At 39.6% G+C, this 22,949-nt stretch overlaps 1 protein-coding gene across 1 annotated transcript in view; it reads right to left on the bottom strand.

Annotated features, from left to right (window-relative positions):
- The window catches only part of lgr4 (leucine-rich repeat containing G protein-coupled receptor 4), a 164,098-nt gene that overhangs the window by 4,175 nt on the left and 136,974 nt on the right, over positions 1-22,949 (bottom strand). Inside the window, exons 8-16 of the mRNA XM_063061764.1 lie at positions 16,847-16,918; positions 16,673-16,744; positions 9,112-9,183; positions 6,926-6,991; positions 4,097-4,168; positions 3,615-3,686; positions 3,191-3,316; positions 1,541-1,665; positions 119-193 (exon numbers count right to left, since the gene is read on the bottom strand). Of these exons, the coding sequence (XP_062917834.1) occupies positions 119-193; positions 1,541-1,665; positions 3,191-3,316; positions 3,615-3,686; positions 4,097-4,168; positions 6,926-6,991; positions 9,112-9,183; positions 16,673-16,744; positions 16,847-16,918 (752 nt within the window). The remainder of the gene's footprint in view (positions 1-118; positions 194-1,540; positions 1,666-3,190; positions 3,317-3,614; positions 3,687-4,096; positions 4,169-6,925; positions 6,992-9,111; positions 9,184-16,672; positions 16,745-16,846; positions 16,919-22,949) is intronic.

Raw genomic sequence — 22,949 nt, 5'->3', positions numbered from 1 at the left:
CGAGAAATGACACCCCACATACAAAATAAATAGAAAACTAGGCTTTAATAACATTTTCTATTTGCAGTCACACACCATCACACATAAAATGATTTCAACTGAATGCTTCGTTAAGTACCTGGAGATGGAGTGCAGTGGACGATTGGCTGAATCCTTTCATCATCATTCTTAATTTCATCGTCAATACTTTGGCCTTAAAAATATAAAAGTTAAAAGGTTCTGGAGAGAAATCACCTAACATTGCAAATGATCACAAATATGTTTTTGCTGAATTGAACATGCTATTATGATGTCTTGAGATGTGGATAACACTGGGAAGAACAACATTTATGTCCACCTGCTAGCTGCTGTTGAGAAGACGTTGCAAGCAGCTGCCTTGAAATATTGTGGTATTTTGAAAGTTCCAGAATTTAATCCTTGATTTAAGAATAATAACTTGATAATCTTACACAACAAACCAATTCTGCAGGAGAGAGACAGGATTGTTTAGGTGAAGCAGCAAGTAGTGCAAACAAGGCTGGATATAAGAATGTCATGCTAAAATTAGGTATCTAAATTTGCAGCAACTAAATACAAGTTGCAGAATTGGGTGACCTGGATACAAGGGTAATAGGAAATGAGATCAGAGGATTAAGTACAAAAGAAAACGAAGACAGACTGGCAGAATTATGTATTTTATGAATATAAGAAGGTCAAAGAATTGAAAAATGTCAAATATTTTAAAAGATATTATTGAACAGATGTACAAAATTACAAATTGGTAATCCTTATTTTTGTGGAGTGATTACTACTACTATGGAGAGCAACGGAGACTATTAATTTATGAATACAGGATCATGTAAAAATAAACACATTTGCCCCAGAAACTGTAATCCTTGTTAGTTTCTTTTAAGGGAGTGGGGAAATTATGAATGGAGACATAAGAGACTAGAAAGTAGAAAACAGATGGATTTCATAAATGATACTCCACATAAAGGATTACTGCATAAAATTCAGTCCCATGCATAGATATTATTATGTTAGCTTGCATTACCAATTAGGTTGCTGGAAAAAAGCAGCGTAGTGGTGGACCTGGGTACTTACAATTAATGCTGAATTTGATCAATGAATTCGAAGATCAATATCCAAAGTTTGAAAGAGATGGGATATTGCTAATAAGACCCACCTCCAAAAAGCTCATAAGATTTGCCCCAAGGATCCAAGCATATGATTTTAACCATCACTCATTTGGCATATCTCAACATATAATTTGAAATTCTAACATTAAAAATCAAGGGAATTTGACAGAACCAAGCTACTCAGCTAAATTTTAGCTAGGCTGCAAAATATAATACTCAGCAGTCAAACAAAGGTAAAAGCATAAAAAAACCCACCCCTCTCTCTAGCTAACCCACATCCCACCACCAAGCAACACTAACATTTCTTCAGCATAGTGGAACATAACACTTCCTTCGTATCAGCATGGTCTTGTGGCTGCTGACCACCTGTAACCAATAACTTGCAACTAGGAGTAGTTAATCAAAGAACTGCCTGCACTTACCAGTTTTCTTTTCTAATGGAGAAGCACTGGTTTCCTGGTTTTTAGTACCCTCCATATTTACAGTTTGATGAAGATCACAGCTACTAAAAGCACAGCACTGATAGGCATATGGAACCATCAAAGTCCTATAAAGTGCAAAACATTTGAATCATATTTAAAAGCAAAATATTTACATCACTGTATGGCTAACTACTAAATTTCTCCACTGTATGCAAAAACTCACCAAGGAATCAGGTACTCTCAATTAAAACTCAAATTTTACTATTCTCCTAAATTGTCCTTATGGTTAAGCAAGCTGGGTTACAGTGACTTTCTCCCAAGAATTATAGGCAATTTTCTACAGACTGAATGGGCAAGGGAGAATGCCATGGGTCACTGATAGTCACAAATATATTCTCCTTCAAAGTAGCTTTAGGTTGATTGTCATTCATGTGATTTTAGGTTTGACAAGGCCACAATGCAAGATGAATGTGCATTAGTGCAGAGGCATTAATCTTTCAGAAATAACTAATAAAAGTATGCTGCTCTAATCTTACAACAGGGCACCCAGTTTTACATTGCAAGCTACCTTTACACAAACAGTTTGAGATTCAAACCTTTAAGATCAGTCCTTGAAAGAAAATACATGAAAAGATTTTGGGTTAACTCAAGCATAGACATTAACTGAGTTATTGCTACCTCGTACTTTGTGCATGATTTAGTACAGGAGCTATGGAGAAACTGTGCACTAAAGGAGATCTATAACAGAAATAACAGTGGCCAAAAGTCCAGTAAATAACCAGTTCCTGGATACCTGCCAACAACACTTGGTAATTGTGTAAGTGATTCAGAAGAGCAACATATATCACCATGAGATAAATACAAATGGTCCAACTTTGCTAGTATTAGTTCTTTTTAACTTCACCTTTGTGATAGCTGACAGATTACATTCTCTTTTAAATGATTTGCCAAATAATGTTTTGCCATACATACATTTCTAAAACTTGTAAAACAAATAGAAAAAGTTAAATATACTTATGAGCAGCATATCCAAAGACTTGGACCTGAAAGATTTTTTTTGTTGGATCAGAAGACTCAGTATCAAAATTGATGCTGGCATATCAGTGAGTATGAAGTTGCTGGTCACGCTCAGTAATGTCAAATGGCAACTAACATGCAATATTAATCTCTTAATCTAAGTTTCAAAGCTTTCAATGGACTTTGCCTTTTCGGAAGAATGCTCAGATGTCTACCATCTTTTGCTTAGCACGAATTTTACATACCCTTGTTCTGAATTTTGCTCACCAGAAAAAAAAGTTAATCTCCATCATACTTTGTCACACATTTCAGTAATATCTTTGATATATAGGAGAATACTGGCCCTATATTTAACCCCCATATCATTCTTGTTAAAGTATCATTTCACATCAAAGTCAAGTTATCCTTTCAATGCAAGAAGAATTGAATGTAATTCTCCACTTGCCATCAAATGAGAATATTCTACAATTTTCCATTTCTATGGAACAGTTGTAAAATTGCAGATCAAAATTTTAGGAGTAAAACAAAAATTGCATTATTAACATTCATTCATAATTGGGCAACTTTTACCACATGGTTACAAATAATGACAATAAAATAAATTCAAACCAAAAAGAAACACAACAAGCAAACCTGAGCTTCAGGAAATTTTCCACTTTGAGCAGTTCCTTAAAATTTGGATTCCCAGACAGTTTAAGTTGATTTAGTCCTTCTAGCCCAACCACCGGGAAATAATTCAACTGATTTGAACTCAGGTCTCTGAAAATAAATTTGCGCATTTTAGATGGTAACACATGCACAATAGGCTGTTTGATATATACTGAAAATAAAATTCCAATATATGGAACATTAAAGTAACGTTCTATAAAACTGAGCAATTAGCTATAGTGAAACTGTCAATATGAGATCTGGATTTAATTCAGAAAAACACTTCTAAAGATCAATGATTTTCAAATACAAGAATGACGGGCAAATTTCAATAAGTGATATCCCAATTACTTAGTTCAAATTTGAGTATGTAAGATTGACTAAAAGGCTAAGTATTTGAGTCACTTACAAACTAGTCAGTTCAGTCAAAGAAGTTAATGCATTCTTGTGAATTGTAGAGATCTGGTTTTTACTTAAGTCACTAGAAAGGAAATGGGGAAAGATATATTTGTATTATTCAAAAACATCATAATTTTATTAAACCTAACAATAAGCTATTATTTTCTAGAGTCCTATATTATGTGCCCTATAAAATATATAATCAGTCACTTTCGTAAATATGGTCATTAAGATTACAATTAAGCTGTTAGCAAAATGTTTTTACTTCCACATTGCTTGTGCTCTGATTAGACAGAATCTTTAGGACTCAATATTTCTATCTAGTAATTCAAACAAGACTTTAATACCAATGCAGATTAACGTTTCATCAAAAACAGGCAATTCAGGAGAATCTACAATTGTAAAAACCTCTTACAAGGAAGGTATTGTTTTCTTATCATAACTAAAGATCTAAACTTTAACTGAGGAAAATAAAAAAAGAAGTGTACTCACAGATAATGCAGGGAGTCCAGTCCTTGGAATGTGTCTGTTCTAATCTCTTTGATTTCATTGTGCTTCAAAGAACTGTGAATAAATTTTTAAAAACAGGGTTTGGTCAAAGTCTGAGAATAAATTTCTACTGTGGCTACTGCACTTGGTTTCACACTAAGACGATAAACAAACCAAGTTTTCTTTTGGCTCAGTTTAATATTTATGTTTATTCTCAACATGGCACAACAAAGGAATAAAAATTGGAAGCAGGGGCAACTTGAAAGGCTATTTTAATACAGACTATGACCTTTCAAATAGCACACAAATATAGGGCTTATTTATCCTTTCCAGAATTAATGTTTTGTTAGAAAACAATAAAGTTAAAAAATCAGAAATCTGCAGATGCTGAAAATCTGAAAAAAAGCAGAAAATACTTCATACCATAACAAGAACTGTTCCTTTCCCCCAAGTGCTCCCTGACCCAGGATGGTGGCACTCCCAGATGCCTGAAGCACTCATTCGTCTTGGTGGGAAAAGACAATGGGTTCGGAAGATGGTAGCAGTCTAGGCAGGTAACCACAGTGGACTTGTAGATGGCACATACTAGTTATGGCAAATCATTAGTATAAGATTATGCTGTCAACCATCATTGATAGGGTTGCATATGCAGGAAAATGGAGAATATTCCATCATACACCTAATCTGTATTTTGAAGGTGGTGGAAATACTTTGGACTATCACCTGATGATTTACTATTCTTGTTGCCACAGGATGTGAGGACATCTTGAGCTTCTAATTAATGGTGACTCCCAGAGGTTAACCGTGGAGTCTCTGCGATGGTAATACTACAATGGCTTTTTGTGAACAGGACAAAATAATGCTGTAAATGTACTGGAAGAGACTGGCTAGAGAAGTTGCTGGTTCTGAAAGTATGTTTTCATCAGCAATATTATCCATTTCCAGTCTTGGGTACACCTGTGTTTTAAAAAAATATAATACAATGAATCAAGTTGGTTGAAGCCTGGCTTCTGTGAGACTGGGGATATCAGGAGGAAGCAATTCTGAACTATGCACTTGGCATTTCTGGCTGAAGATTGGTTAAAAATACTTCACCTATGTTAAGGATGAAACCTTCTTAGAGCCCCATCCTTCCATTACCTGTTTAATGGCCCACAACCTTGAAAGACTAGGTGTGGCAAGAATGGAGAACGCAATGTTAGATGTGAGATCACTTAGATCCCTCTATTGCATGTTGGGTTTTTTTGAGCTTCTTAGCACACATTCACTCCTGAGTTGCTCCTTCAAATGTTTAGCATCTGTTTATGCCTTTTATTCACTGAAACAGTATTCATCTCTGGTTTGATAACAGTGGGGTGATGAGAAACATACTGAACCTAGAGTTTACAGGTTGTGGTGTAAATTTGTGCTCCTGCTGAGGGTTCTTGAATATCCAATTTCGAGTTGCTATATCCATTTTGAAGCTCTTCTATTTAGCACAGCTGCAGGGCAAAGTACACGGAAGCTGTCTTCACTGTGAATATGCGAATGGTGTTAGAATTGTACAGCATGGAAACAGGCTTTTTGAACCAACTTTTCCATGCCATTCAAATCACTTAACTGAGCTGGTCCTATTTGCCTAGTTTGGCTCATATCCCTTCCAAACCTTTCCTATCCATGCAACTCTCCAATGTCTTCAAAATGTTGTAAGTGTACTCACTAAAAGGACTGTGCCAAGCTGATTTCTAACAGTAACATCAAGGACAGTTACCTCTACCACAGCTTGACTCTCAAGGATGAAGGCAAAGGAACGCACTCCTTGTATTGATCTACTTACCATCTGCTGCAGATGCAACTTAACAGCTATGTTCTAAAGGACTTGACCAGCTTGGCCAGTGGTGGTCCTACCACCACTTGGTGATGGACAATGAAACTTTCCATTCAGAATTTTGCATTCTCGCTAGAGTCTTATCATTATTTATTTATTTTACTTTTATTTAGAGATAGGAGCGTGGAACAGGTCTTTCCAGCTCAAACAGCTACACGGCTCAGCAACCCACCTATTCAACTCTAGCCAAATCACAGGACAATTTACAATGACCATTAGACTGTGCGTTTTTGGACCATCGGAGGAAACCAAGCACCTGGAGGAAACACATGAGCTCACAGGACAATGTTCAAATTCCTTAGAGGACAGTGGAATTGAACTCCAAACTCTGATGCCCCAAGCTGCAATAGCATTGCACTGATCGCTCTGCTCCAATGTATCTTCAGTCTAAAAGATAGTTTTCTCATCAATTCTATCTATCATTTTTCAAATAACAGAAAACAGGTACCTAGAAAAAGTTACAGAAATGAGAATTGAAATTTAAAGAGGAACTAAAGCAGACTTAAAAGAACAAATTGGCAGATGAGTTAAATATGGCAAAAAGTCATATTTGGATAAAACAGGATAAGACAATTTTCTGTTATTAGTCTAGAGTCTAAAGAAGAGTTCAGGGATCCATCACTATAAATCTTCATAAATGTAAAAAAAATATTGGCATACTAACATCCTTCAGAGCAGGGACACTCATACCCATCTTTTCCATCAACAATTCAATCCTCACAAGAACTTATAGGCATGTACTGCCATCGAAAATAAAGGTTTGATTAATAAATACTGCCTTGCTACTATCAAACATCCTAAGAAAGGCAAACATAACAACGTATCCAGAAACATTATCTTTAGTCCTTATATTTTGATCACAATAACGTGCCTGTATCTGAAAGCCATTCTTTGGGTTGCAGATTTATTTAAGAGTATTTGTTTTACAATTACATTTACATATGTATGTATAAAACACAACTTACATTTCCTCCAATGCTGAACAACCATGGAAACTTGGCAGTTCTTCTATCTGATTATATGATAAGTCCCTGAGATGAAGAATGCAATTTTCACTTAAGAGCTTCCAAATAAAAAACACGCAAAGCCCACTACAATTACTGAAATTAAGAACTGAATATATCTGCAGAGTTTTGCTTTTTGCTGTGACTGTCAACTTTGATCAGCAGTTTAGATAGAATTTGTGAAGACAGAACCCATTCCTTCTCTTCTACTTAACTTTTATTTCACAGATGCTACCTGATCTGCTGATTTCCAAAGTTTGTTGTACTTCAATTTCAAACATTTAGGTTTGTTTTATCTCAGCTTAGGTCAGAATTATCCCAAATTCTCAAAAAATTGTTTTCTAATATTTTGTTCTATATTTTAGATAAAATAGGATAATACCTCTGTATCTGTTATTAGACTATTAAATACTATATGGTAGTTAATGTAATTGGATTGTTTATATAGTCACTAGTTCAAAACTTTACAGCTCCAAACTGAAGAGTTTAGGAGGTCTCCCAGTTCTGGGTAGAGACATGAATACTGTTGTAAATAGCATTTCTGTATAAATTTACATAAATGCACATCTTGAAAGGCCAAGTGTCTCAGTTCCTCAAGCATGCAAAAGAAAATCAAATAAAACCTTAATACTCTTGCAGTATAATCAGGACAATTACTTAAGGCACATGAACAGATAGGCCAAAGTCAGTACGGCTTCCTTAAAGGGAAAATCATGCCTGACAAATCTGCTGGAATTCCTTGAGGAAATAATAAGCAGGATGGACAAAGGGGAGTCAGTGGACTTCGCTTACCTGGATTTTCAGAAGGCCTTCACGAGGTGCCACACATTAGTCTGCTTAACAAGTAATACCCACAGTATTACAGGAAAGATACTAGCGTGGTAGAAAATTGGCTGTCTGGTAGGCGGCAAACAGTGGAAGTAAAGATGGCCATTTGTTTCACTGTCAGTGATTAGTGGTGTTCCATAGGGGTGGTCAGTGTTGGAACCACTTTTTTTTTTACATTGTATGTCAATGATTTAAATGACGAAATTTATGGCTTTGTGGCCAAGTTTGCAGATGATACAAAGGGGGCTGGTAGCGTTGAGATGAAGAAAGTCTGCAAAAGGACTTAGACAGATTGGGAGAAAGAACTAAGTGGCAGATGGAATATAATGTCGGAAAGTGTATGGTCATGCACTTTGATACAAGGAAAAAAAGACGTAGACTATTTTATAAATGAGAAGTAAGTTCAAAAATCGGAGGTGCAAAGGGATTTTGCAGGATTCCCTAAAGGTTAACTTGAAGGCTGAGTCAGTGGTAAGGAAGGCAAACACAATGTTAGCATTAATTTCTCAAGGACTAGAATATAAAAGCAAGAATATAATGCTGAGGCTTTATAAGGCATTGGTCAGACTGCACTTGGAGTATTGTGAGCAGTTTTGGGCCCTTCATCTAAGGAAAGATGTGCTGGCATTGGAGAGCATCCAGATGAGGCTCATGACTATGGTTCCGGGAATGACAGGGTTAATGTAGGAGGAGTGTTTGATGGCTTTGGGCCTGTACTGGCCGAAGTTTAGAAGAATGAGGTGGGATCTTATTGAAACAATCAAATATTGAAAGGCCCAGATAGAGTGGATGTGGTGAGAATGTTTCCTATAGTGGGGGATTCTAGGACCAGAGGGTACAGCCTCAGAACAGGGGGATGTTCATTTAGAACAGAGATGAGGAGAAATTTCTTTAGCCAGAGGGTAGTGCCACAGATGCTGTGGTCATATCACTGGGGATATTTAAAGCAAAGATGATGTTCTTGATTAGTCAAAGGTTATGGGAAGAAGGCATGAGAATGGAGTTGAAAGGGATAATATATCAGTCATGATAGAATGGCAGAGCATACTCAATGGCCCAAATGGCCTATTCTGCTCCTATGTCTTAAGGACTTATGGTCTAAATCCCCTTAGTTTCCCCAAGACTACAGCTCATGATACTCAAGGCATTTCTAACCTCTGTCACAAAATCTTAAGATTTTACAAAATTTATATCCTTTTAATTCTCTTTATATTTTGCAGTTAACATTTAATTTGACAATATAAAGCTAATATTTCAAACTTATTCAATTTTAAATTTAATAATTTGCTTTTCTGCTATTGCAAAAAGTCCAAACTTACAAAAATCTAAGCATCTTCAGTTGTTGGCACAAGTCAGGTGGAATTTTACTTATTCTTGTTCCAGTCAATGTACTGAATAATAAGAAGATAACAATGCAGATATATTAGTATAAGGTTCTACTGTATTCAGTCACAAAAGTAAGATTTTAGAATAATTCTGTTTATCAAATAATTGTATTATCATGGTTAAATGTAATCTGTCTTGGGTGTACAATAGCATACAGGTTTCAGTTACTGTTGCAAACATGTTCTGGATTAGATATCCAGAGATAACAAGTTTGAATCCTTCAGTTGCAGATGCAACATTGAAATCCAGGAAACCGAAGAAACCTGGAATGAAAAGTTAGTTATCACTAAATCGATTACAATCTACCTGCTTTACTGAAGTCCCTACGAGGAAAGAAATCTTAAAATAGTCTGAAGAACCAGGCAGTAGCAAGTAATAACATACAATAAATGTTAGTCTTACATCTATGTTGGGATCACAAGAACTAGTTAAACAGTGATCTATTTACTGAGATATATCAGTTATTGAACGATGTTGCAACAACAACATTAGCATGACCAAAAAACTGATTATGGACTTCAGGAGAACACACACCATTTCTTACTGAAGGGCTAGCGGTGGAAAGGGCGAGCAGCTTCAAGTTCTTGTGAGACAACATCTCCCAGGAGGGCTTAACACATTGATGCATTAGCAAAGAAAGCATACCAGCAGCTCTGCTCTCCACTCCCTCCGCACTAATCCTAACCTTATTATTAAACCCGCTGATAAGGGGGGTGCTGTTGTAGTCTGGCGTACTGACCTCTACCTTGCCGAGGCGCAGCGACAACTCGCGGATACCTCCTCTTATTTACCCCTCGATCGTGACCCCACTAAGGAGCACCAGGCCATTGTCTCCCACACCATCACCGACTTTATCCGCTCAGGGGATCTCCCATCCACTGCTACCAACCTTATAGTTCCCACACCCCGCACTTCCCGTTTCTACCTCCTACCCAAGATCCACAAACCTGCCTGTCCTGGCCGACCTATTGTCTCAGCTTGCTCCTGCCCCACCGAACTTGTTTCTGCATACCTCGACACTGTTTTATCACCCCTTGTTCAATCCCTTCCGACCTATGTTCGTGACACTTCTCACGCTCTTAAACTTTTCGATGATTTTAAGTTCCCTGGCCCCCACCGCTTTATTTTCACCATGGATGTCCAGTTCTTATATACTTCCATCCCCCATCAGGAAGGTCTCAAAGCTCTACGCTTCTTTTTGGATTCCAGACCTAATCAGTTCCCCTCTACCACCACTCTGCTCCGTCTAGCGGAATTAGTACTTACTCACAATAATTTCTCCTTCTGCTCCTCCCATTTCCTCCAAACTAAAGGTGTAGCTATGGGCACCCGTATGGGTCCTAGCTATGCCTGCCTTTTTGTTGGGTTTGTGGAACAATCTATGTTCCATGCCTATTCTGGTGTCTGTCCCCCACTTTTCCTTCGCTACATCGACGACTGCATTGGTGCTGCTTCCTGCACGCATGCAGAACTCGTTGACTTTATTAACTTTGCCTCCAACTTTCACCCTGCCCTCAAGTTTACCTGGTCCATTTCCGACACCTCCCTCCCCTTTCTAAATCTTTCTGTCTCTGTCTCTGGAGACAGCTTATCCACTGATGTCTACTATAAGCCTACTGACTCTCACAGCTATCTGGACTATTCCTCTTCTCACCCTGTCTCTTGCAAAAAACGCCATCCCCTTCTCGCAATTCCTCTGTCTCCGCCGCATCTGCTCTCAGGATGAGGCTTTTCATTCTAGGACGAGGGAGATGTCTTCATTTTTTAAAGAAAGGGGCTTCCCTTCCTCCACTATCAACTCTGCTCTTAAACGCATCTCCCCCATTTCACGTACATCTGCTCTCACTCCATCCTCCCACCACCCCACTAGGAATAGGGTTCCCCTGGTCCTCACCTACCACTCCACCAGCCTCCGGGTCCAACATATTATTCTCCGTAACTTCCGCCACCTCCAACGGGATCCCACCACTAAGCACATCTTTCCCTCCCCGCCTCTCTCTGCATTCCGCAGGGATCGCTCCCTACACAACTCCCTTGTCCATTCATCCCTCCCACTGATCTCCCTCCTGGCACTTATCCGTGTAAGTGGAACAAGTGCTACACATGCCCTTACACTTCCTCCCTTACCACCATTCAGGGCCCCAAACAGTCCTTCCAGGTGAGGCATCACTTCACCTGTGAGTCGACTGGGGTGATATACTGCGTCTGGTGCTCCCGATGTGGCCTTTTATATATTGGTGAGACCCGACGCAGACTGGGAGACCGCTTTGCTGAACATCTACGCTCCGTCCGCCAGAGAAAGCAGGATCTCCCAGTGGCCACACATTTTAATTCCACATCCCATTCCCATTCTGACATGTCTATCCACGGCCTCCTCTACTGTAAAGATGAAGCCACACTCAGGTTGGAGGAACAACACCTTATATTCCGTCTGGGTAGCCTCCAACCTGATGGCATGAACATTGACTTCTCTAACTTCCGCTAAGGCCCCACCTCCCCTCGTACCCCATCTGTTACTCATTTTTATGCACACATTCTTTCTCTCACTCTCCTTTTTCTCCCTCTGTCCCTCTGAATATACCTCTTGCCCATCCTCTGGGTCACCCCCCCCCCCCCGTCTTTCTTCCTGGACCTCCTGTCCCATGATCCTCTCGTATCCCCTTTTGCCTATCACCTGTCCAGCTCTCGGCTCTATCCCTCCCCCTCCTGTCTTCTCCTATCATTTTGCATCTCCCCCTCCCCCTCCAGCTTTCAAATCCCTTATTCACTCTTCCTTCAGTTAGTCCTGACGAAGGGTCTCGGCCTGAAACGTCGACTGTGCCTCTTCCTATAGATGCTGCTTGGCCTGCTGCGTTCACCAGCAACTTTGATGTATACCAGCAGCTCTACTTCGTTGTAGATGGAGGAGTGGAAGAGATTTGGTATGTCACCAAAGACTCTTGCAAATTTTTAAAGATATATGGTGAAGAGCACTCTGACTGGTTATATCACAGCCTGATGTGGAGTCTCCAATGCAAGGGATCACAATAGGTTGCACAAGGTTATAATTTCATCCAGCTCCATCACAGCCACAACCCTCCCCACCATCAAGAACATCTTCAAGAAGTGGTGCCCCAAGAAGGCATCCATTATTAGGACCCTCACCAAATGAGGACTGCCCTCTTCTCATCACCATCAAGGAGAATGCACAGGAGCCTGAAGACCCACACTCAATCTTTTAGGAACAACTTCTTCACTTTCTCCATCAGTTTTCTCATCAGTCTATGAACACTACTTTATGATTCTTTTCCCCCCACTATTTTTGTAACATAGATTTTTAACTTTGCACTGCAAAACAGCAAATTTCAGGTCATACGTCATTGATAATAAATTTGATTCTGAAGTACTGTTTTGTTATTAATACTGTATGTCAAGATATTAAGGTAATTGCTTTTCATGTCAACACTGAAAATTAACTTGATCACAATTTTAAATTCATTATGCCAAACTCTTGAATGAGTGCCTTTTACTTACTGATCAAATGTTCCTGGAAATTGTCAAAGGAATATAGCCCAACTCAGGTCCCCGATATCTTTGCCAACAACAATGGCAATCGAGGTTCATCTCGTCTGGAGTCCAAATCCCTCAATTCCCAGTCTATTCAAATGTCTCTAAAAAGTTGCTATTGTATCAGCTTCCATTAATTCCCCAAATAGCATGTTCCATGAAACTACCTAAAGAAAATACTTGCCTCATAACCTCCTTCAGACCTTCCCCCTCTCACTTATACCTAGTAGTATTTGACATGTCCACCCTGGGAAAAAGACTTGGCTATCTACCCTGTCAACACCTTTATCATTTTATATTTCTTTCAAATTGTCCCTCAGCCTGCAACATTCCAAAGAAAACAATTCAGGTTTGCCAAGTCTCTCCTTGAAGTCAATTTTCTCTAATCCAGGCAACATCTCTGTGAATTTCTTTTGCACTCTCTCCAAAGCCTGCATATACTTGCTGTAATGCTGTGACAAGAACTGGTTACAGTGCTTAAAATGAAGCCTAACAAAAATTTTATAAAACTCAACTTTCATACTCATGGCTTCCCAACTACCATACTCACAACCCTGAATGATCAAAGTATGCTGTATGCATACTGTTGTATCAAACCCCTGAAGTGTTCTATATTATAATACAATGCACTGCAACTGAAGTAATGATAATGTCGATCACGGCACCTTGTGAACAGTGCTTTTCCAAACTACTGGTTAAAGGCAAGTTAGTTTCACATCCACCACTGTATGTTTCAACGTACATGTGATAAATAAACTTGAACCTTGAATCTTAAGTTTCAGGTCAGTTGAAAATTTGAGGTAAAGCCACAAATATCCTGATAATGTTTAAAAGGAAGTGTTTTATGAATGGCCAACTGTATTCAGATTATTATATTTCTATAAAATTAAAATTATCTGAGATTAGAACATACTGTTTATAACTGTTCTTTATCCTTTATCTCTCATTTTTAATATTAATCATCCTAATTATTTAACAAAAGCCCAACCTCTTTAAGATACTTTAACAGGTATGATGCTGCAGGAATCACTGAAGCATGGCTGAAAGAAGATTATAGCTGGGAGCTTAATGTCCAAGGACTTTATATTGAAAGAACAGGCAGGAAGACAGAGGGGGCGGCGTTGCTCAGTTGATAAAAAAAAAAGAAATCAAATCATTGGAAAGAGGTGACATAGGCTCGGAAGGTGTTGATTCAATGTGGATAGAGCTAAGGAACTGCAAGGGTAAAAAATTCCCCAAACAGTAGTAAGGATGTGGCCTGTAAGTTACAATGGGAGATAGAAAATGCATGCAAAAAGGGCAATGCTAGAATAGTCATGGGGGACTTTAATATGCAGGTAGATTGGGACAATCAGGTTGGTGCTGGATTCCAGGAGCGGTAATTTCTAGAGGCCTACGAAATGGCTTTTTAAAGCAGCTCATGGTTAAGCCCATTAGGAGATCAGCCATTCTGGATGCAATTCAGAAGGCACAGGATATATACATCCCAAAGAGGAAGTAGCATTCTAAAGTAAGGATGACACAACAGTGGCTAGCAAGAGAAGTCAAAGCTAACATAAAAGCCAAAGGAAGAGCATATAATAGAGCAAAAATTAGTGCTAAGTTAGATGTTTGGGAAGTTGTTAAAAACCAACAGAAGGCAACTAAAAAAGTCATTAAGGTAAAGATGCAATAGAGAAGTAAGGAGGCATGTGATCCAAGGGGACATTGCTTTGTGTGTCCAGAACTGGCTTGCCCACAGAAGGCAAAGGGTGGATGTACACGGGTCATATTCTGCATGGAGGCCGGTGACCAGTGGTGTGCCTCAGGGATGTGTTCTGGAACCCCTACTCTTTGTGATTTTTATAAATGACCTGGATGAGGAAGTGGAGGGATGGGTTATTAAATGTGCTGATGACACAAAGGTTGGGTGTATTGTGGATAGTGTGGAGGGCTGTCAGAGGTTACAACGGGACATTGATAGGATGCAAAACTGGGCTGAGAAGTGGCAGATGGAGTTCAACCCAGATAAGTGTGAGGTGGTTCATTTTGGTAGGTCAAATATGATGGCAGAATATAGTATTAATGGTAAGACTCTTGGCAGTGTGGAAGATCAGAGGGATCTTGGGGTCCGAGTCCATAGGACACTCAAAGCCACTACGCAGGTTGACTCTGTGGTTAAGAAGGCATACAGTGCATTGGCCTTCATCAATTATGGGATTGAGTTTAAGAGCTGAGAGATAATGTTGCAGCTATATAGGACCCTGGTCAGACCCCACTTAGAGTACTATGCTCAATTTTGGTCACCTCACTAAAGGAAGTACGTGGAAACCATAGAAAGGGTGCAGAGGAGATTTACAAGGATGTTGATTGGATTGGGGAGCATGCCTTATGAGAATAGGATGAATGAACTCGGCCTTTTCTCCTTGGAGCGACGGAAAATGAGAGGTGACCTGATAGAGGTCTACAAGATAATGAGAGGCATTGATCGTGTGGATAGTCAGAGGCTTTTCCCCAGGGCTGAAATGGTTAGCACAAGAGGGCATAGTCTTAAGGTGCTTGGAAGTAGGGACAGAGGAGATGTCAGGAGTAAGTTTTTATACAGAGAGTGGTCAGTGCGTGGAATGGGCTGCTGGCGGCGGCGGAAACAATAGGGTCTTTTAAGAGACTCCTGGATGGCTACACGGAGCTTAGAAAAATAGAGGGCTATGAGTAAAGCCTAGGTAGTTCTAAGGTAGGGACATGTTCGGCACAGCTTTGTGGGCCAAAGGGCCTGTATTGTGCTGTATGTTTTTATGTTCTATGTTTCTATGTAACATTGAGACTTTACAAGGCACTGGTGAGGCCTTGCTAGGTGCACTGTGAGCAGTTTGGGGCTCCCAACTTAGAAAGGATGTGCTGAAATTGGAGAGGTTTCAAAGGTGGTTCATGAAAATGATTCAGAGATTGAATGGCTTGTCATATGAAGAGCATTTGATGCCTCAGAAGAATGAGGGGGTGACCTCATTGAAACCTATCGAATAGTGAAAGGCCTTAATAGAGTGCATGTGGAGGGGATGTTTCCTATGGTGGGAGAGTCTGAGACCAGAAGACACGGCCTCAGAACAGAGGGGTGTCCTTTTAGAATGGAAATGAGGAGGAATTTCTTTAGCCAGAGAGTGGTGAATCTGTGGAACTGTTTGCCACAGACAGCTGTGGAGTCTTTATCTACATTTACGACAGAGGGCAGGAGACTGGAGCCGAAAGGAAAGTTGGATCAGCCTTGATGAAATGATGAAGTGGACTCAATGGGCCAAATGGCCTGATTCTGCTCCTATAGCTATGGTCTATGGTCTTATACTTTGGAACAGTTGCTTTACAGTCTCTAAAACTAACTTAAGATAAATGGGATCAAAAGAAAGATGTGGCAAAATATATCACCAAGTCTTTCCATAATAAAAAATGGAATCTTGCTATTTGAGCATGCTTACACTGAGTTAAAAGAGCCAGAAATGTCTAAATTTCACCAAATCTCTCAAGTTTTGATGAGTTAGTTATCATGCCCGAGATAACAGTAGATAGCATTAATAAGAAGCTGTGCTGTGATACAGTATTGGTGCAGCTGCTGGACAACTCCAGTAAACTAGGTTCATTTCTGATCTTTGGTATCTGGAGCTAGCACATTCCCCTTGAAGCCATATTTCTTCTAGGTGCTCTGGTTTGCTCCAACACCAAGATGTACTGCTATTTCTCCTGTTAGCTAATTACATTAGAGTCAATTTATAATACACATATATCAGGTTAATGGGCATTATAAATTGGCTCTAATGTAATTAAGTGGCAAGAGCATCAAAGGCGAATTGATAGATATGAATTAATAAATCGCAGGGAAATTGCACTGATAGGATTACTCTGGTGGTAGTGACTCAGTGGTGTTGTACTTTGTGAGGAATATAAGGCATGAAAAATATGGAAAAAACTTGTACTCACAGAGACTGAAGTTCTGACAGATTCTGGAAAGCAGAAATTCCCACAGACAAGATTGGATTATCATACAAGTGTCTGAAAAATAAGAAACATGTCAGCTAACCTACTAGAAGGCAAACTTAAACTTAAAGCAAAATCAAAAATGGAAAGAATCTGAGTGAGTAAAATTCTACTTACATGGTCCGAAGCAAAGGATTCCCACTGAAAGCTTTATCTGGAATTACTGCAATGTTGTTGCTATGGAAACCACTGAATCAAGTAAAACACAGGTCAGTTTTAAGCTCATTAAAGTTAAGGGAAAATAGAATACCACACATTTCTCAGTCCCTAATTTCAACCAGATGAAATTCCAAAACTTATATAACTATTTGTCAAACAAAACCAAGGAACAGGTAAATTTAACTGCAAAACTACTACTCTTGTTTACCAAGTCATTCGATCTGTTTAGTACTCTGTATTTGTATTTGGTGTTTTAGATAACAGCTTTTTGACTTATGTACAATAACAATTAAAAGCAGTCTTGAAGAGCACATAACATAGAAATTATTGGGTAGAAAGATATACAAATGCAAGTTAATGTTACTCTTAAAAGTTACCTATTTCTCCCAAGCTCGCTGCAGTTATCAGATTCACAAAAGATATGAGGGCAAGATAAAAGTTCATGGCATTAGGGGAACAGTGTTAACATGGATCAGTCGTTGCATAAAATACAAATGGGTCTCTTTCTCTGTGGAACGATGCAATTAATGGACTGCTCCAAGAATTGGTTCTTGGCTCCCAATCATTTATGATTTTTATTAATAACTTGGAGGAAGAGACAGCACAAATTATCCATATTTGCCAATGACACAAATAGGCAGCATTGAGGATAACTGGACCCTGCACATGGAAGGCTGAGTATAGACAAAGCATGGTGATTGTAATTTAATATAGGAAGGTGCAAAATTATGCAATTTGGCAAAAGAAATCCATTGGAGAATGAGCCCTAACTACAGAATAATCTAGCTGTTATGTACATGAATCATACAAAGTTGGCAAGCTTGTGCAGCAAGTTGTTAGGTAGGCAAATAGCATATTTTTTTATTGCAAATAGGTTGGAGATTAGGGAAGGATTGTCACAGCTTTACAGGACCACACCTGAAGGATTGCATACAATATTGCTCCACTCCTATTAGGCAATGGAGAATACAATAAATAGGCTACGTCCTGTGAGCAGAGGGTTGTCCTATCCTGAATGGCTGCAGAAATTAGGCCTAGTGGGAGTGATCTTACCTTAACATACAAGTCCCTTGGAGAAAGACCAGGTAGTTGTCAAAATAATTTCACCAGTGAGAAGATCTTGAGAGGACATAATTACACAATTAAGGGGCTAACTACTTCCTGCAAGGAGTGATTTCTTGCTAGACTTCTCTGTCCAAGAGGGCTGTGGATGCTTGATCATGGTAGGGGTGATGTGGATCAGTATAGAAAGGGAAAGTGGATACATTTTTGAAAGATTAGGAAAATAAAAGCTATGAGGAGCTAGCACAGGAGAGACATGAAGACCTTATGCAGATCAGCCATTATTCTATTGAATGGCAGGGCAGCCTCGAGGAGCCAGGTTGCCGACTTTCCTGTTCCTGTTTTTATGTTCTTAAAAGACTCTTATGCAGACACACCACATAATTGGAAAAGCTAGCAAACATTATTTATTGATATAGAAATTGCAGAAAAAGGTGTGGTTAAATTTCAGTTAATTACTGCGGCGAGCTCCTCTGGAGTGCTCTGCAGTGCTGATTTTCTTACTTGAAGAAGAATGTGAGTACATAAACAGTTCAAAGGATATTTACTGGACTAATAAATGAAATGGGCAGGTTGTCAAGAGGCAAGGTTGGACAGGCTAGGTTTGTATCTGCTAGAGCTTAGAAGAGTGGGAGGAATATGGTTCAAAACTACATCTTAAGGAGTTTTTAAAATTTCTTTCCAAAAAGTAATACGTGATTTGCTTAACAATAAAATGATGGCATGTGTTCAGTGTCTCTCCAGAACTGTACTCCATAAATTTACTGAAGTAATACTTCCACAGATTTTTCAGTTTGTGCTCCAAGTCTATGGTTCCAGTCTTTTGAATGAAGTCAAGTTTTTCAGAATTTTATGACTACTGTGTCTCTAAAGGGACTAGATAACATTAACTTCTAATGTAGCTGACATAATCATTACTCAAATGTCTACTCCCAGTCATTCTGAATGCTCTTTTGAACCCTTGATAGTTTTTTTTAAATCAGCAAGTAACAAAATGTACACACAATACTATATAAAATAATACACCATTGATTTATTCTAATTTATAAAGGTCCAAGAGTATTTTTGTATTTCCCGTTACTTTAGATCTTTCAGAAAATTCCAATATACAATTAGCTTTACTTATTGTCACAGAACATCGTTCGAATGAGCTAAATTTATTGGCAGAATCACAAATCTACCACGTTTATTGCTTTCAAACAGTACTTGAATCTGTAATTCATCTATGAAGGTCCTCATGTTTTCTTCATTGAATTTATTGGAAGATTCCTCTCAATATTCCTGGGCACCTAGGCGTGACTCGAGTAGCAGCAGAACTCTCATTGGATGTGATTAAATATTCTTGTTTCAGCCTGATACAGCTAAAAAGCACAACTGCTTCCAAGGTCAGTACAGTCAACAAAGGTATCTTAATGCGTTAAAGCAAACTACCACTGCTTAAACCGACGGAAACAACACTGATTGTGATTGGAAGCGCCCATGTAGGATACCTCAGAGGAAGCGTGGGTGTAGATCGGGGTTACAAGTGCGTTTAAGGAAACAGGGTTTTAAACTCCCCATACCGACTATCTTGCTGGCGAACGTGCAGTCTCTGGTGAATAAAATTGATGATCTCAGAGCTAGGGGGCTGAAATAGAGGGACATTAGAACTGCATGTGTCCTTTGTTTCATGGAACCCTGGTCAGCCCCTTCCATACCGGATGCAGCGATTCAGATCGATGGGTTTATGATACACCGTGAGGATAGATCTATAGAGTTTCTCAAAAGCAGAGGTGGAGGAGTATGCCTCATTATCAACTCTTCCTGGTGCACAAATATATCAGTGCTGTCCCAATTCTGCTCGTCAGACCTGGAATATCTAGCAGTTAAGTGCCATCCTTTTTACCTACCACGGGAGTTCTCTGGGGTCATTTTGGTAGCAGTTTACAATCCACCTCAGGCCAATGTCAAGCAGGCTTTAGATGATCTGAGCAATGGGATCAACATGTACGAAACAGGGCACCCTAACACCTTCACCATCATTTTGGGAGATCTTAACCAGGCCAGTCTGAAAAAAAAATCACTAAGCAACCACCATCAACTGATCAATTGCAATACCAAAGGAAACAACACACTGGATCATTGCTACACCACCATCAAGAATGCCTACCATGTTATCCCACGCCCTCACTTTGGGAAGTCTGATCACCTAGCTCTACTTCTACTCCCTGAGTATAGGCAGAAACTGAAGACTGCAGCATCAGCAGTGAGGACCAAGGACGTATGGACAAGGGAAGCACAGGACTTCTTTGAATTGGTGGACTGGACTATATTCAGGGATTCATCTTCGAACCTGGATGAGTATGCTGCAGTTGTTACTGACTTCATTAAAACCTGTGTGGATGAGTGCGTGCCCACAAAGACTTACTATCCATTCCCAAACCAAAATCCATGGATGAACCAGGAGGTACGTCATCTACTGAAGGCTAGATCTGTGGCATTCAAATCTGGCGACCCAGGCCTGTACCAGAAAACCAGGTATGATTTGCGGAGGGCTTTTTCAAGGGTGAAGAGACAATTTTGAATGAGGTTGGAGGCATTAGATACATGGCAATTCTGGCAGGGTCTGCAAGACATTACTTCCTACAAAGCGAAACACAATAGCGTGTATGGCAACAATGCTTCACTATCAGATGAACTCAATGCCTTCTATGCCCACTTTGAAAGGGAGAACACAACTACAGCTGTGAAGATCCCTGCTGCACCCGATGACCCTGTGATATCCGTCTCAGAGGCCGATGTTAAGCTGTCTTTAAAGAGAGTGAACCCTCGTAAGACGGATGGACCTGATGGAGTACCTGGTAAGGCCCGGAAAACCTGTGCCAACCAACTAGTGGGAGTATTCAAGGACATTTTCAACATCTCACTGCTACAGGCAGATGTTCCCATTTGCTTCAAAAAGGCAACAATTATACCAGTGCCTAAAAAAAATAATGTGGACTACCTTAATGACTATTGCCCGGGAGCACTCACATCGACAGTGAAGAAATGCTTTGAGGGGTTGGTCATGACTAATCTGAACTCCTGCCTCAACAAGAACCTGGACCCATTGCAATTTGCCTATCGCCACAATAGGTTGCAATCCCAATGGCTCTCCACACGGCTTTAGACCACCTGGACAATGCAAACACCTAACTCTGGATGTTCTTCATTGACTATAGATCAGCCTTTAATACCATCATTCCCACAATCCTGATTGAGAAGTTGCAGAACCTGGGCCTCTGTACCTCGCTCTGCAATTGGATCCTCAACTTCCTAACCAGAAGACCACAATCTGTGCGGATTGGTGATAACCTATCCTCCTTGCTAACAATCAACACTGGCACACCTCAGGAGTGTGTGCTTAGCCCACTGCTCTACATGACTGTGTGGCTAGGCATAGCTCAAATACCATCTATAAATTTGCTGACGATACAACCATTGTTGATAGAATCTCACGTGGTGACGAGAGGGCATACAGGAGTGAGATATGCCAACTAGTGGAGTGGTGCTGCAGCAACAACCTGATACTCAATGTCAGCAAGACAAATGAACTGATTGTGAACTTCAGGATGAGTAAGATGAAGGAACACATACCAATCCTCAGAGGAATCAGAAGTGGAGAGAGTGAGCCGTTTCAAGTTCCGGGTGTCAAGATCTCTGAGGATCTAACCTGGTCCCAACGTATCGATGTAGTTATAAAGAAGGCAAGACAGCAGCTATACTTCATTAGGAGTTTGAAGAGATTTGGCATGTCAACAAATACTCAAAAACTTCTATAGTTGTACTGTGGAGAGCACTGTGACACAGGCTGCTTCACTGTCTGGTTGGGGGAGCGGGTACTACTGCACAGGATCGTAAGAAGCTGCAGAGGGTTGTAATTCTAGTCAGCTCCATCTTGGGTACTAGCCTACAAAGTATCCAGGAAACCTTCAGGGAATGGTGTCTCAAAAAAGCAGCGTCCATTATTAAGGACCTCCAAAACCCAGGGCATGCCCTTTTCTCACTGTTACCATCAGGTAGGAGGTACAGAAGCCTGAAGGCACACACTCAGCAATTCAGGAACAGCTTCTTCCCCTGTCATCCAATTCCTAAATGGACATTGAATCCTTGGACACTACCTCACTTTTTTTAATATACAGTATTTCTGTTTTTTGCACGTTTAAAAAAAATCTATTCAATATACATATATTGTAATTGATTTACTTGTTTATTTATTATTATTTTTATTTTTTTCCTCTTCTATATTCTGTATTACATTGAACTGCTGCTGCTAAGATAACAAATTTCATGTCACATGCCGGTGATAATAAACCTGATTCTGATTCTGCTTGTAAGCTAACTCCTCAAATAGCCAAACGCCGCTACATTTTATCTTGGTCAGATGCCATCTTAACTTTGTACTGTTTGACAATTCATTTGGTTCATTTATTTATTATCAATGTACTCTCTGGGTAGTTATGAAACCAAGAAAGAAAACAAAGGTAGCACGATCATCAACCCCCAAATCCCTCTTCCCTGCACAAAAATAATCAAACAGAAACGGAACAAGCACATATTGGACACTAATCATTTAATTGGTTCAGTAAGCAGTCTCCATCAACAAAGATTTCTAGACCAGAAACAATCCTGGTACCCCTACTCCGTGGATGCTGTCACCCAATTAATATATTTCCTGAAATATTTCCACCATGTTAAACTCCATGAGGAATCCAATGTCGGAAGTTGGTCTGAATAAAAGAACAAAATTTTTCAGGAGGTTCTGGTCTAAGTCGTGAACTGTCTCTCAACTAAACTAACTTATCCAAGGTTGCATGCATTAAAATAAATGCAGTAAAACCTACTCGTCCTCTCAATCTTGCCTTCCCACTGGATATGCTGTTCTATTTTCTACATGAGTAAACCTCTCTCTCTGATACACTATCTTTCTAAGACCAAGAGCACCACTCTCCTCTCACATCATCTCTCTAGTCTAATGCTT

The sequence above is a fragment of the Mobula hypostoma genome, chromosome 11 (genome assembly GCF_963921235.1).
Source record: "Mobula hypostoma chromosome 11, sMobHyp1.1, whole genome shotgun sequence".
NCBI classification, from domain to species: domain Eukaryota; kingdom Metazoa; phylum Chordata; class Chondrichthyes; order Myliobatiformes; family Myliobatidae; genus Mobula; species Mobula hypostoma.
The sequence above is the reverse complement of the archived record's forward strand: the minus strand, read 5'-3'. Positions and strand labels throughout refer to the sequence as shown.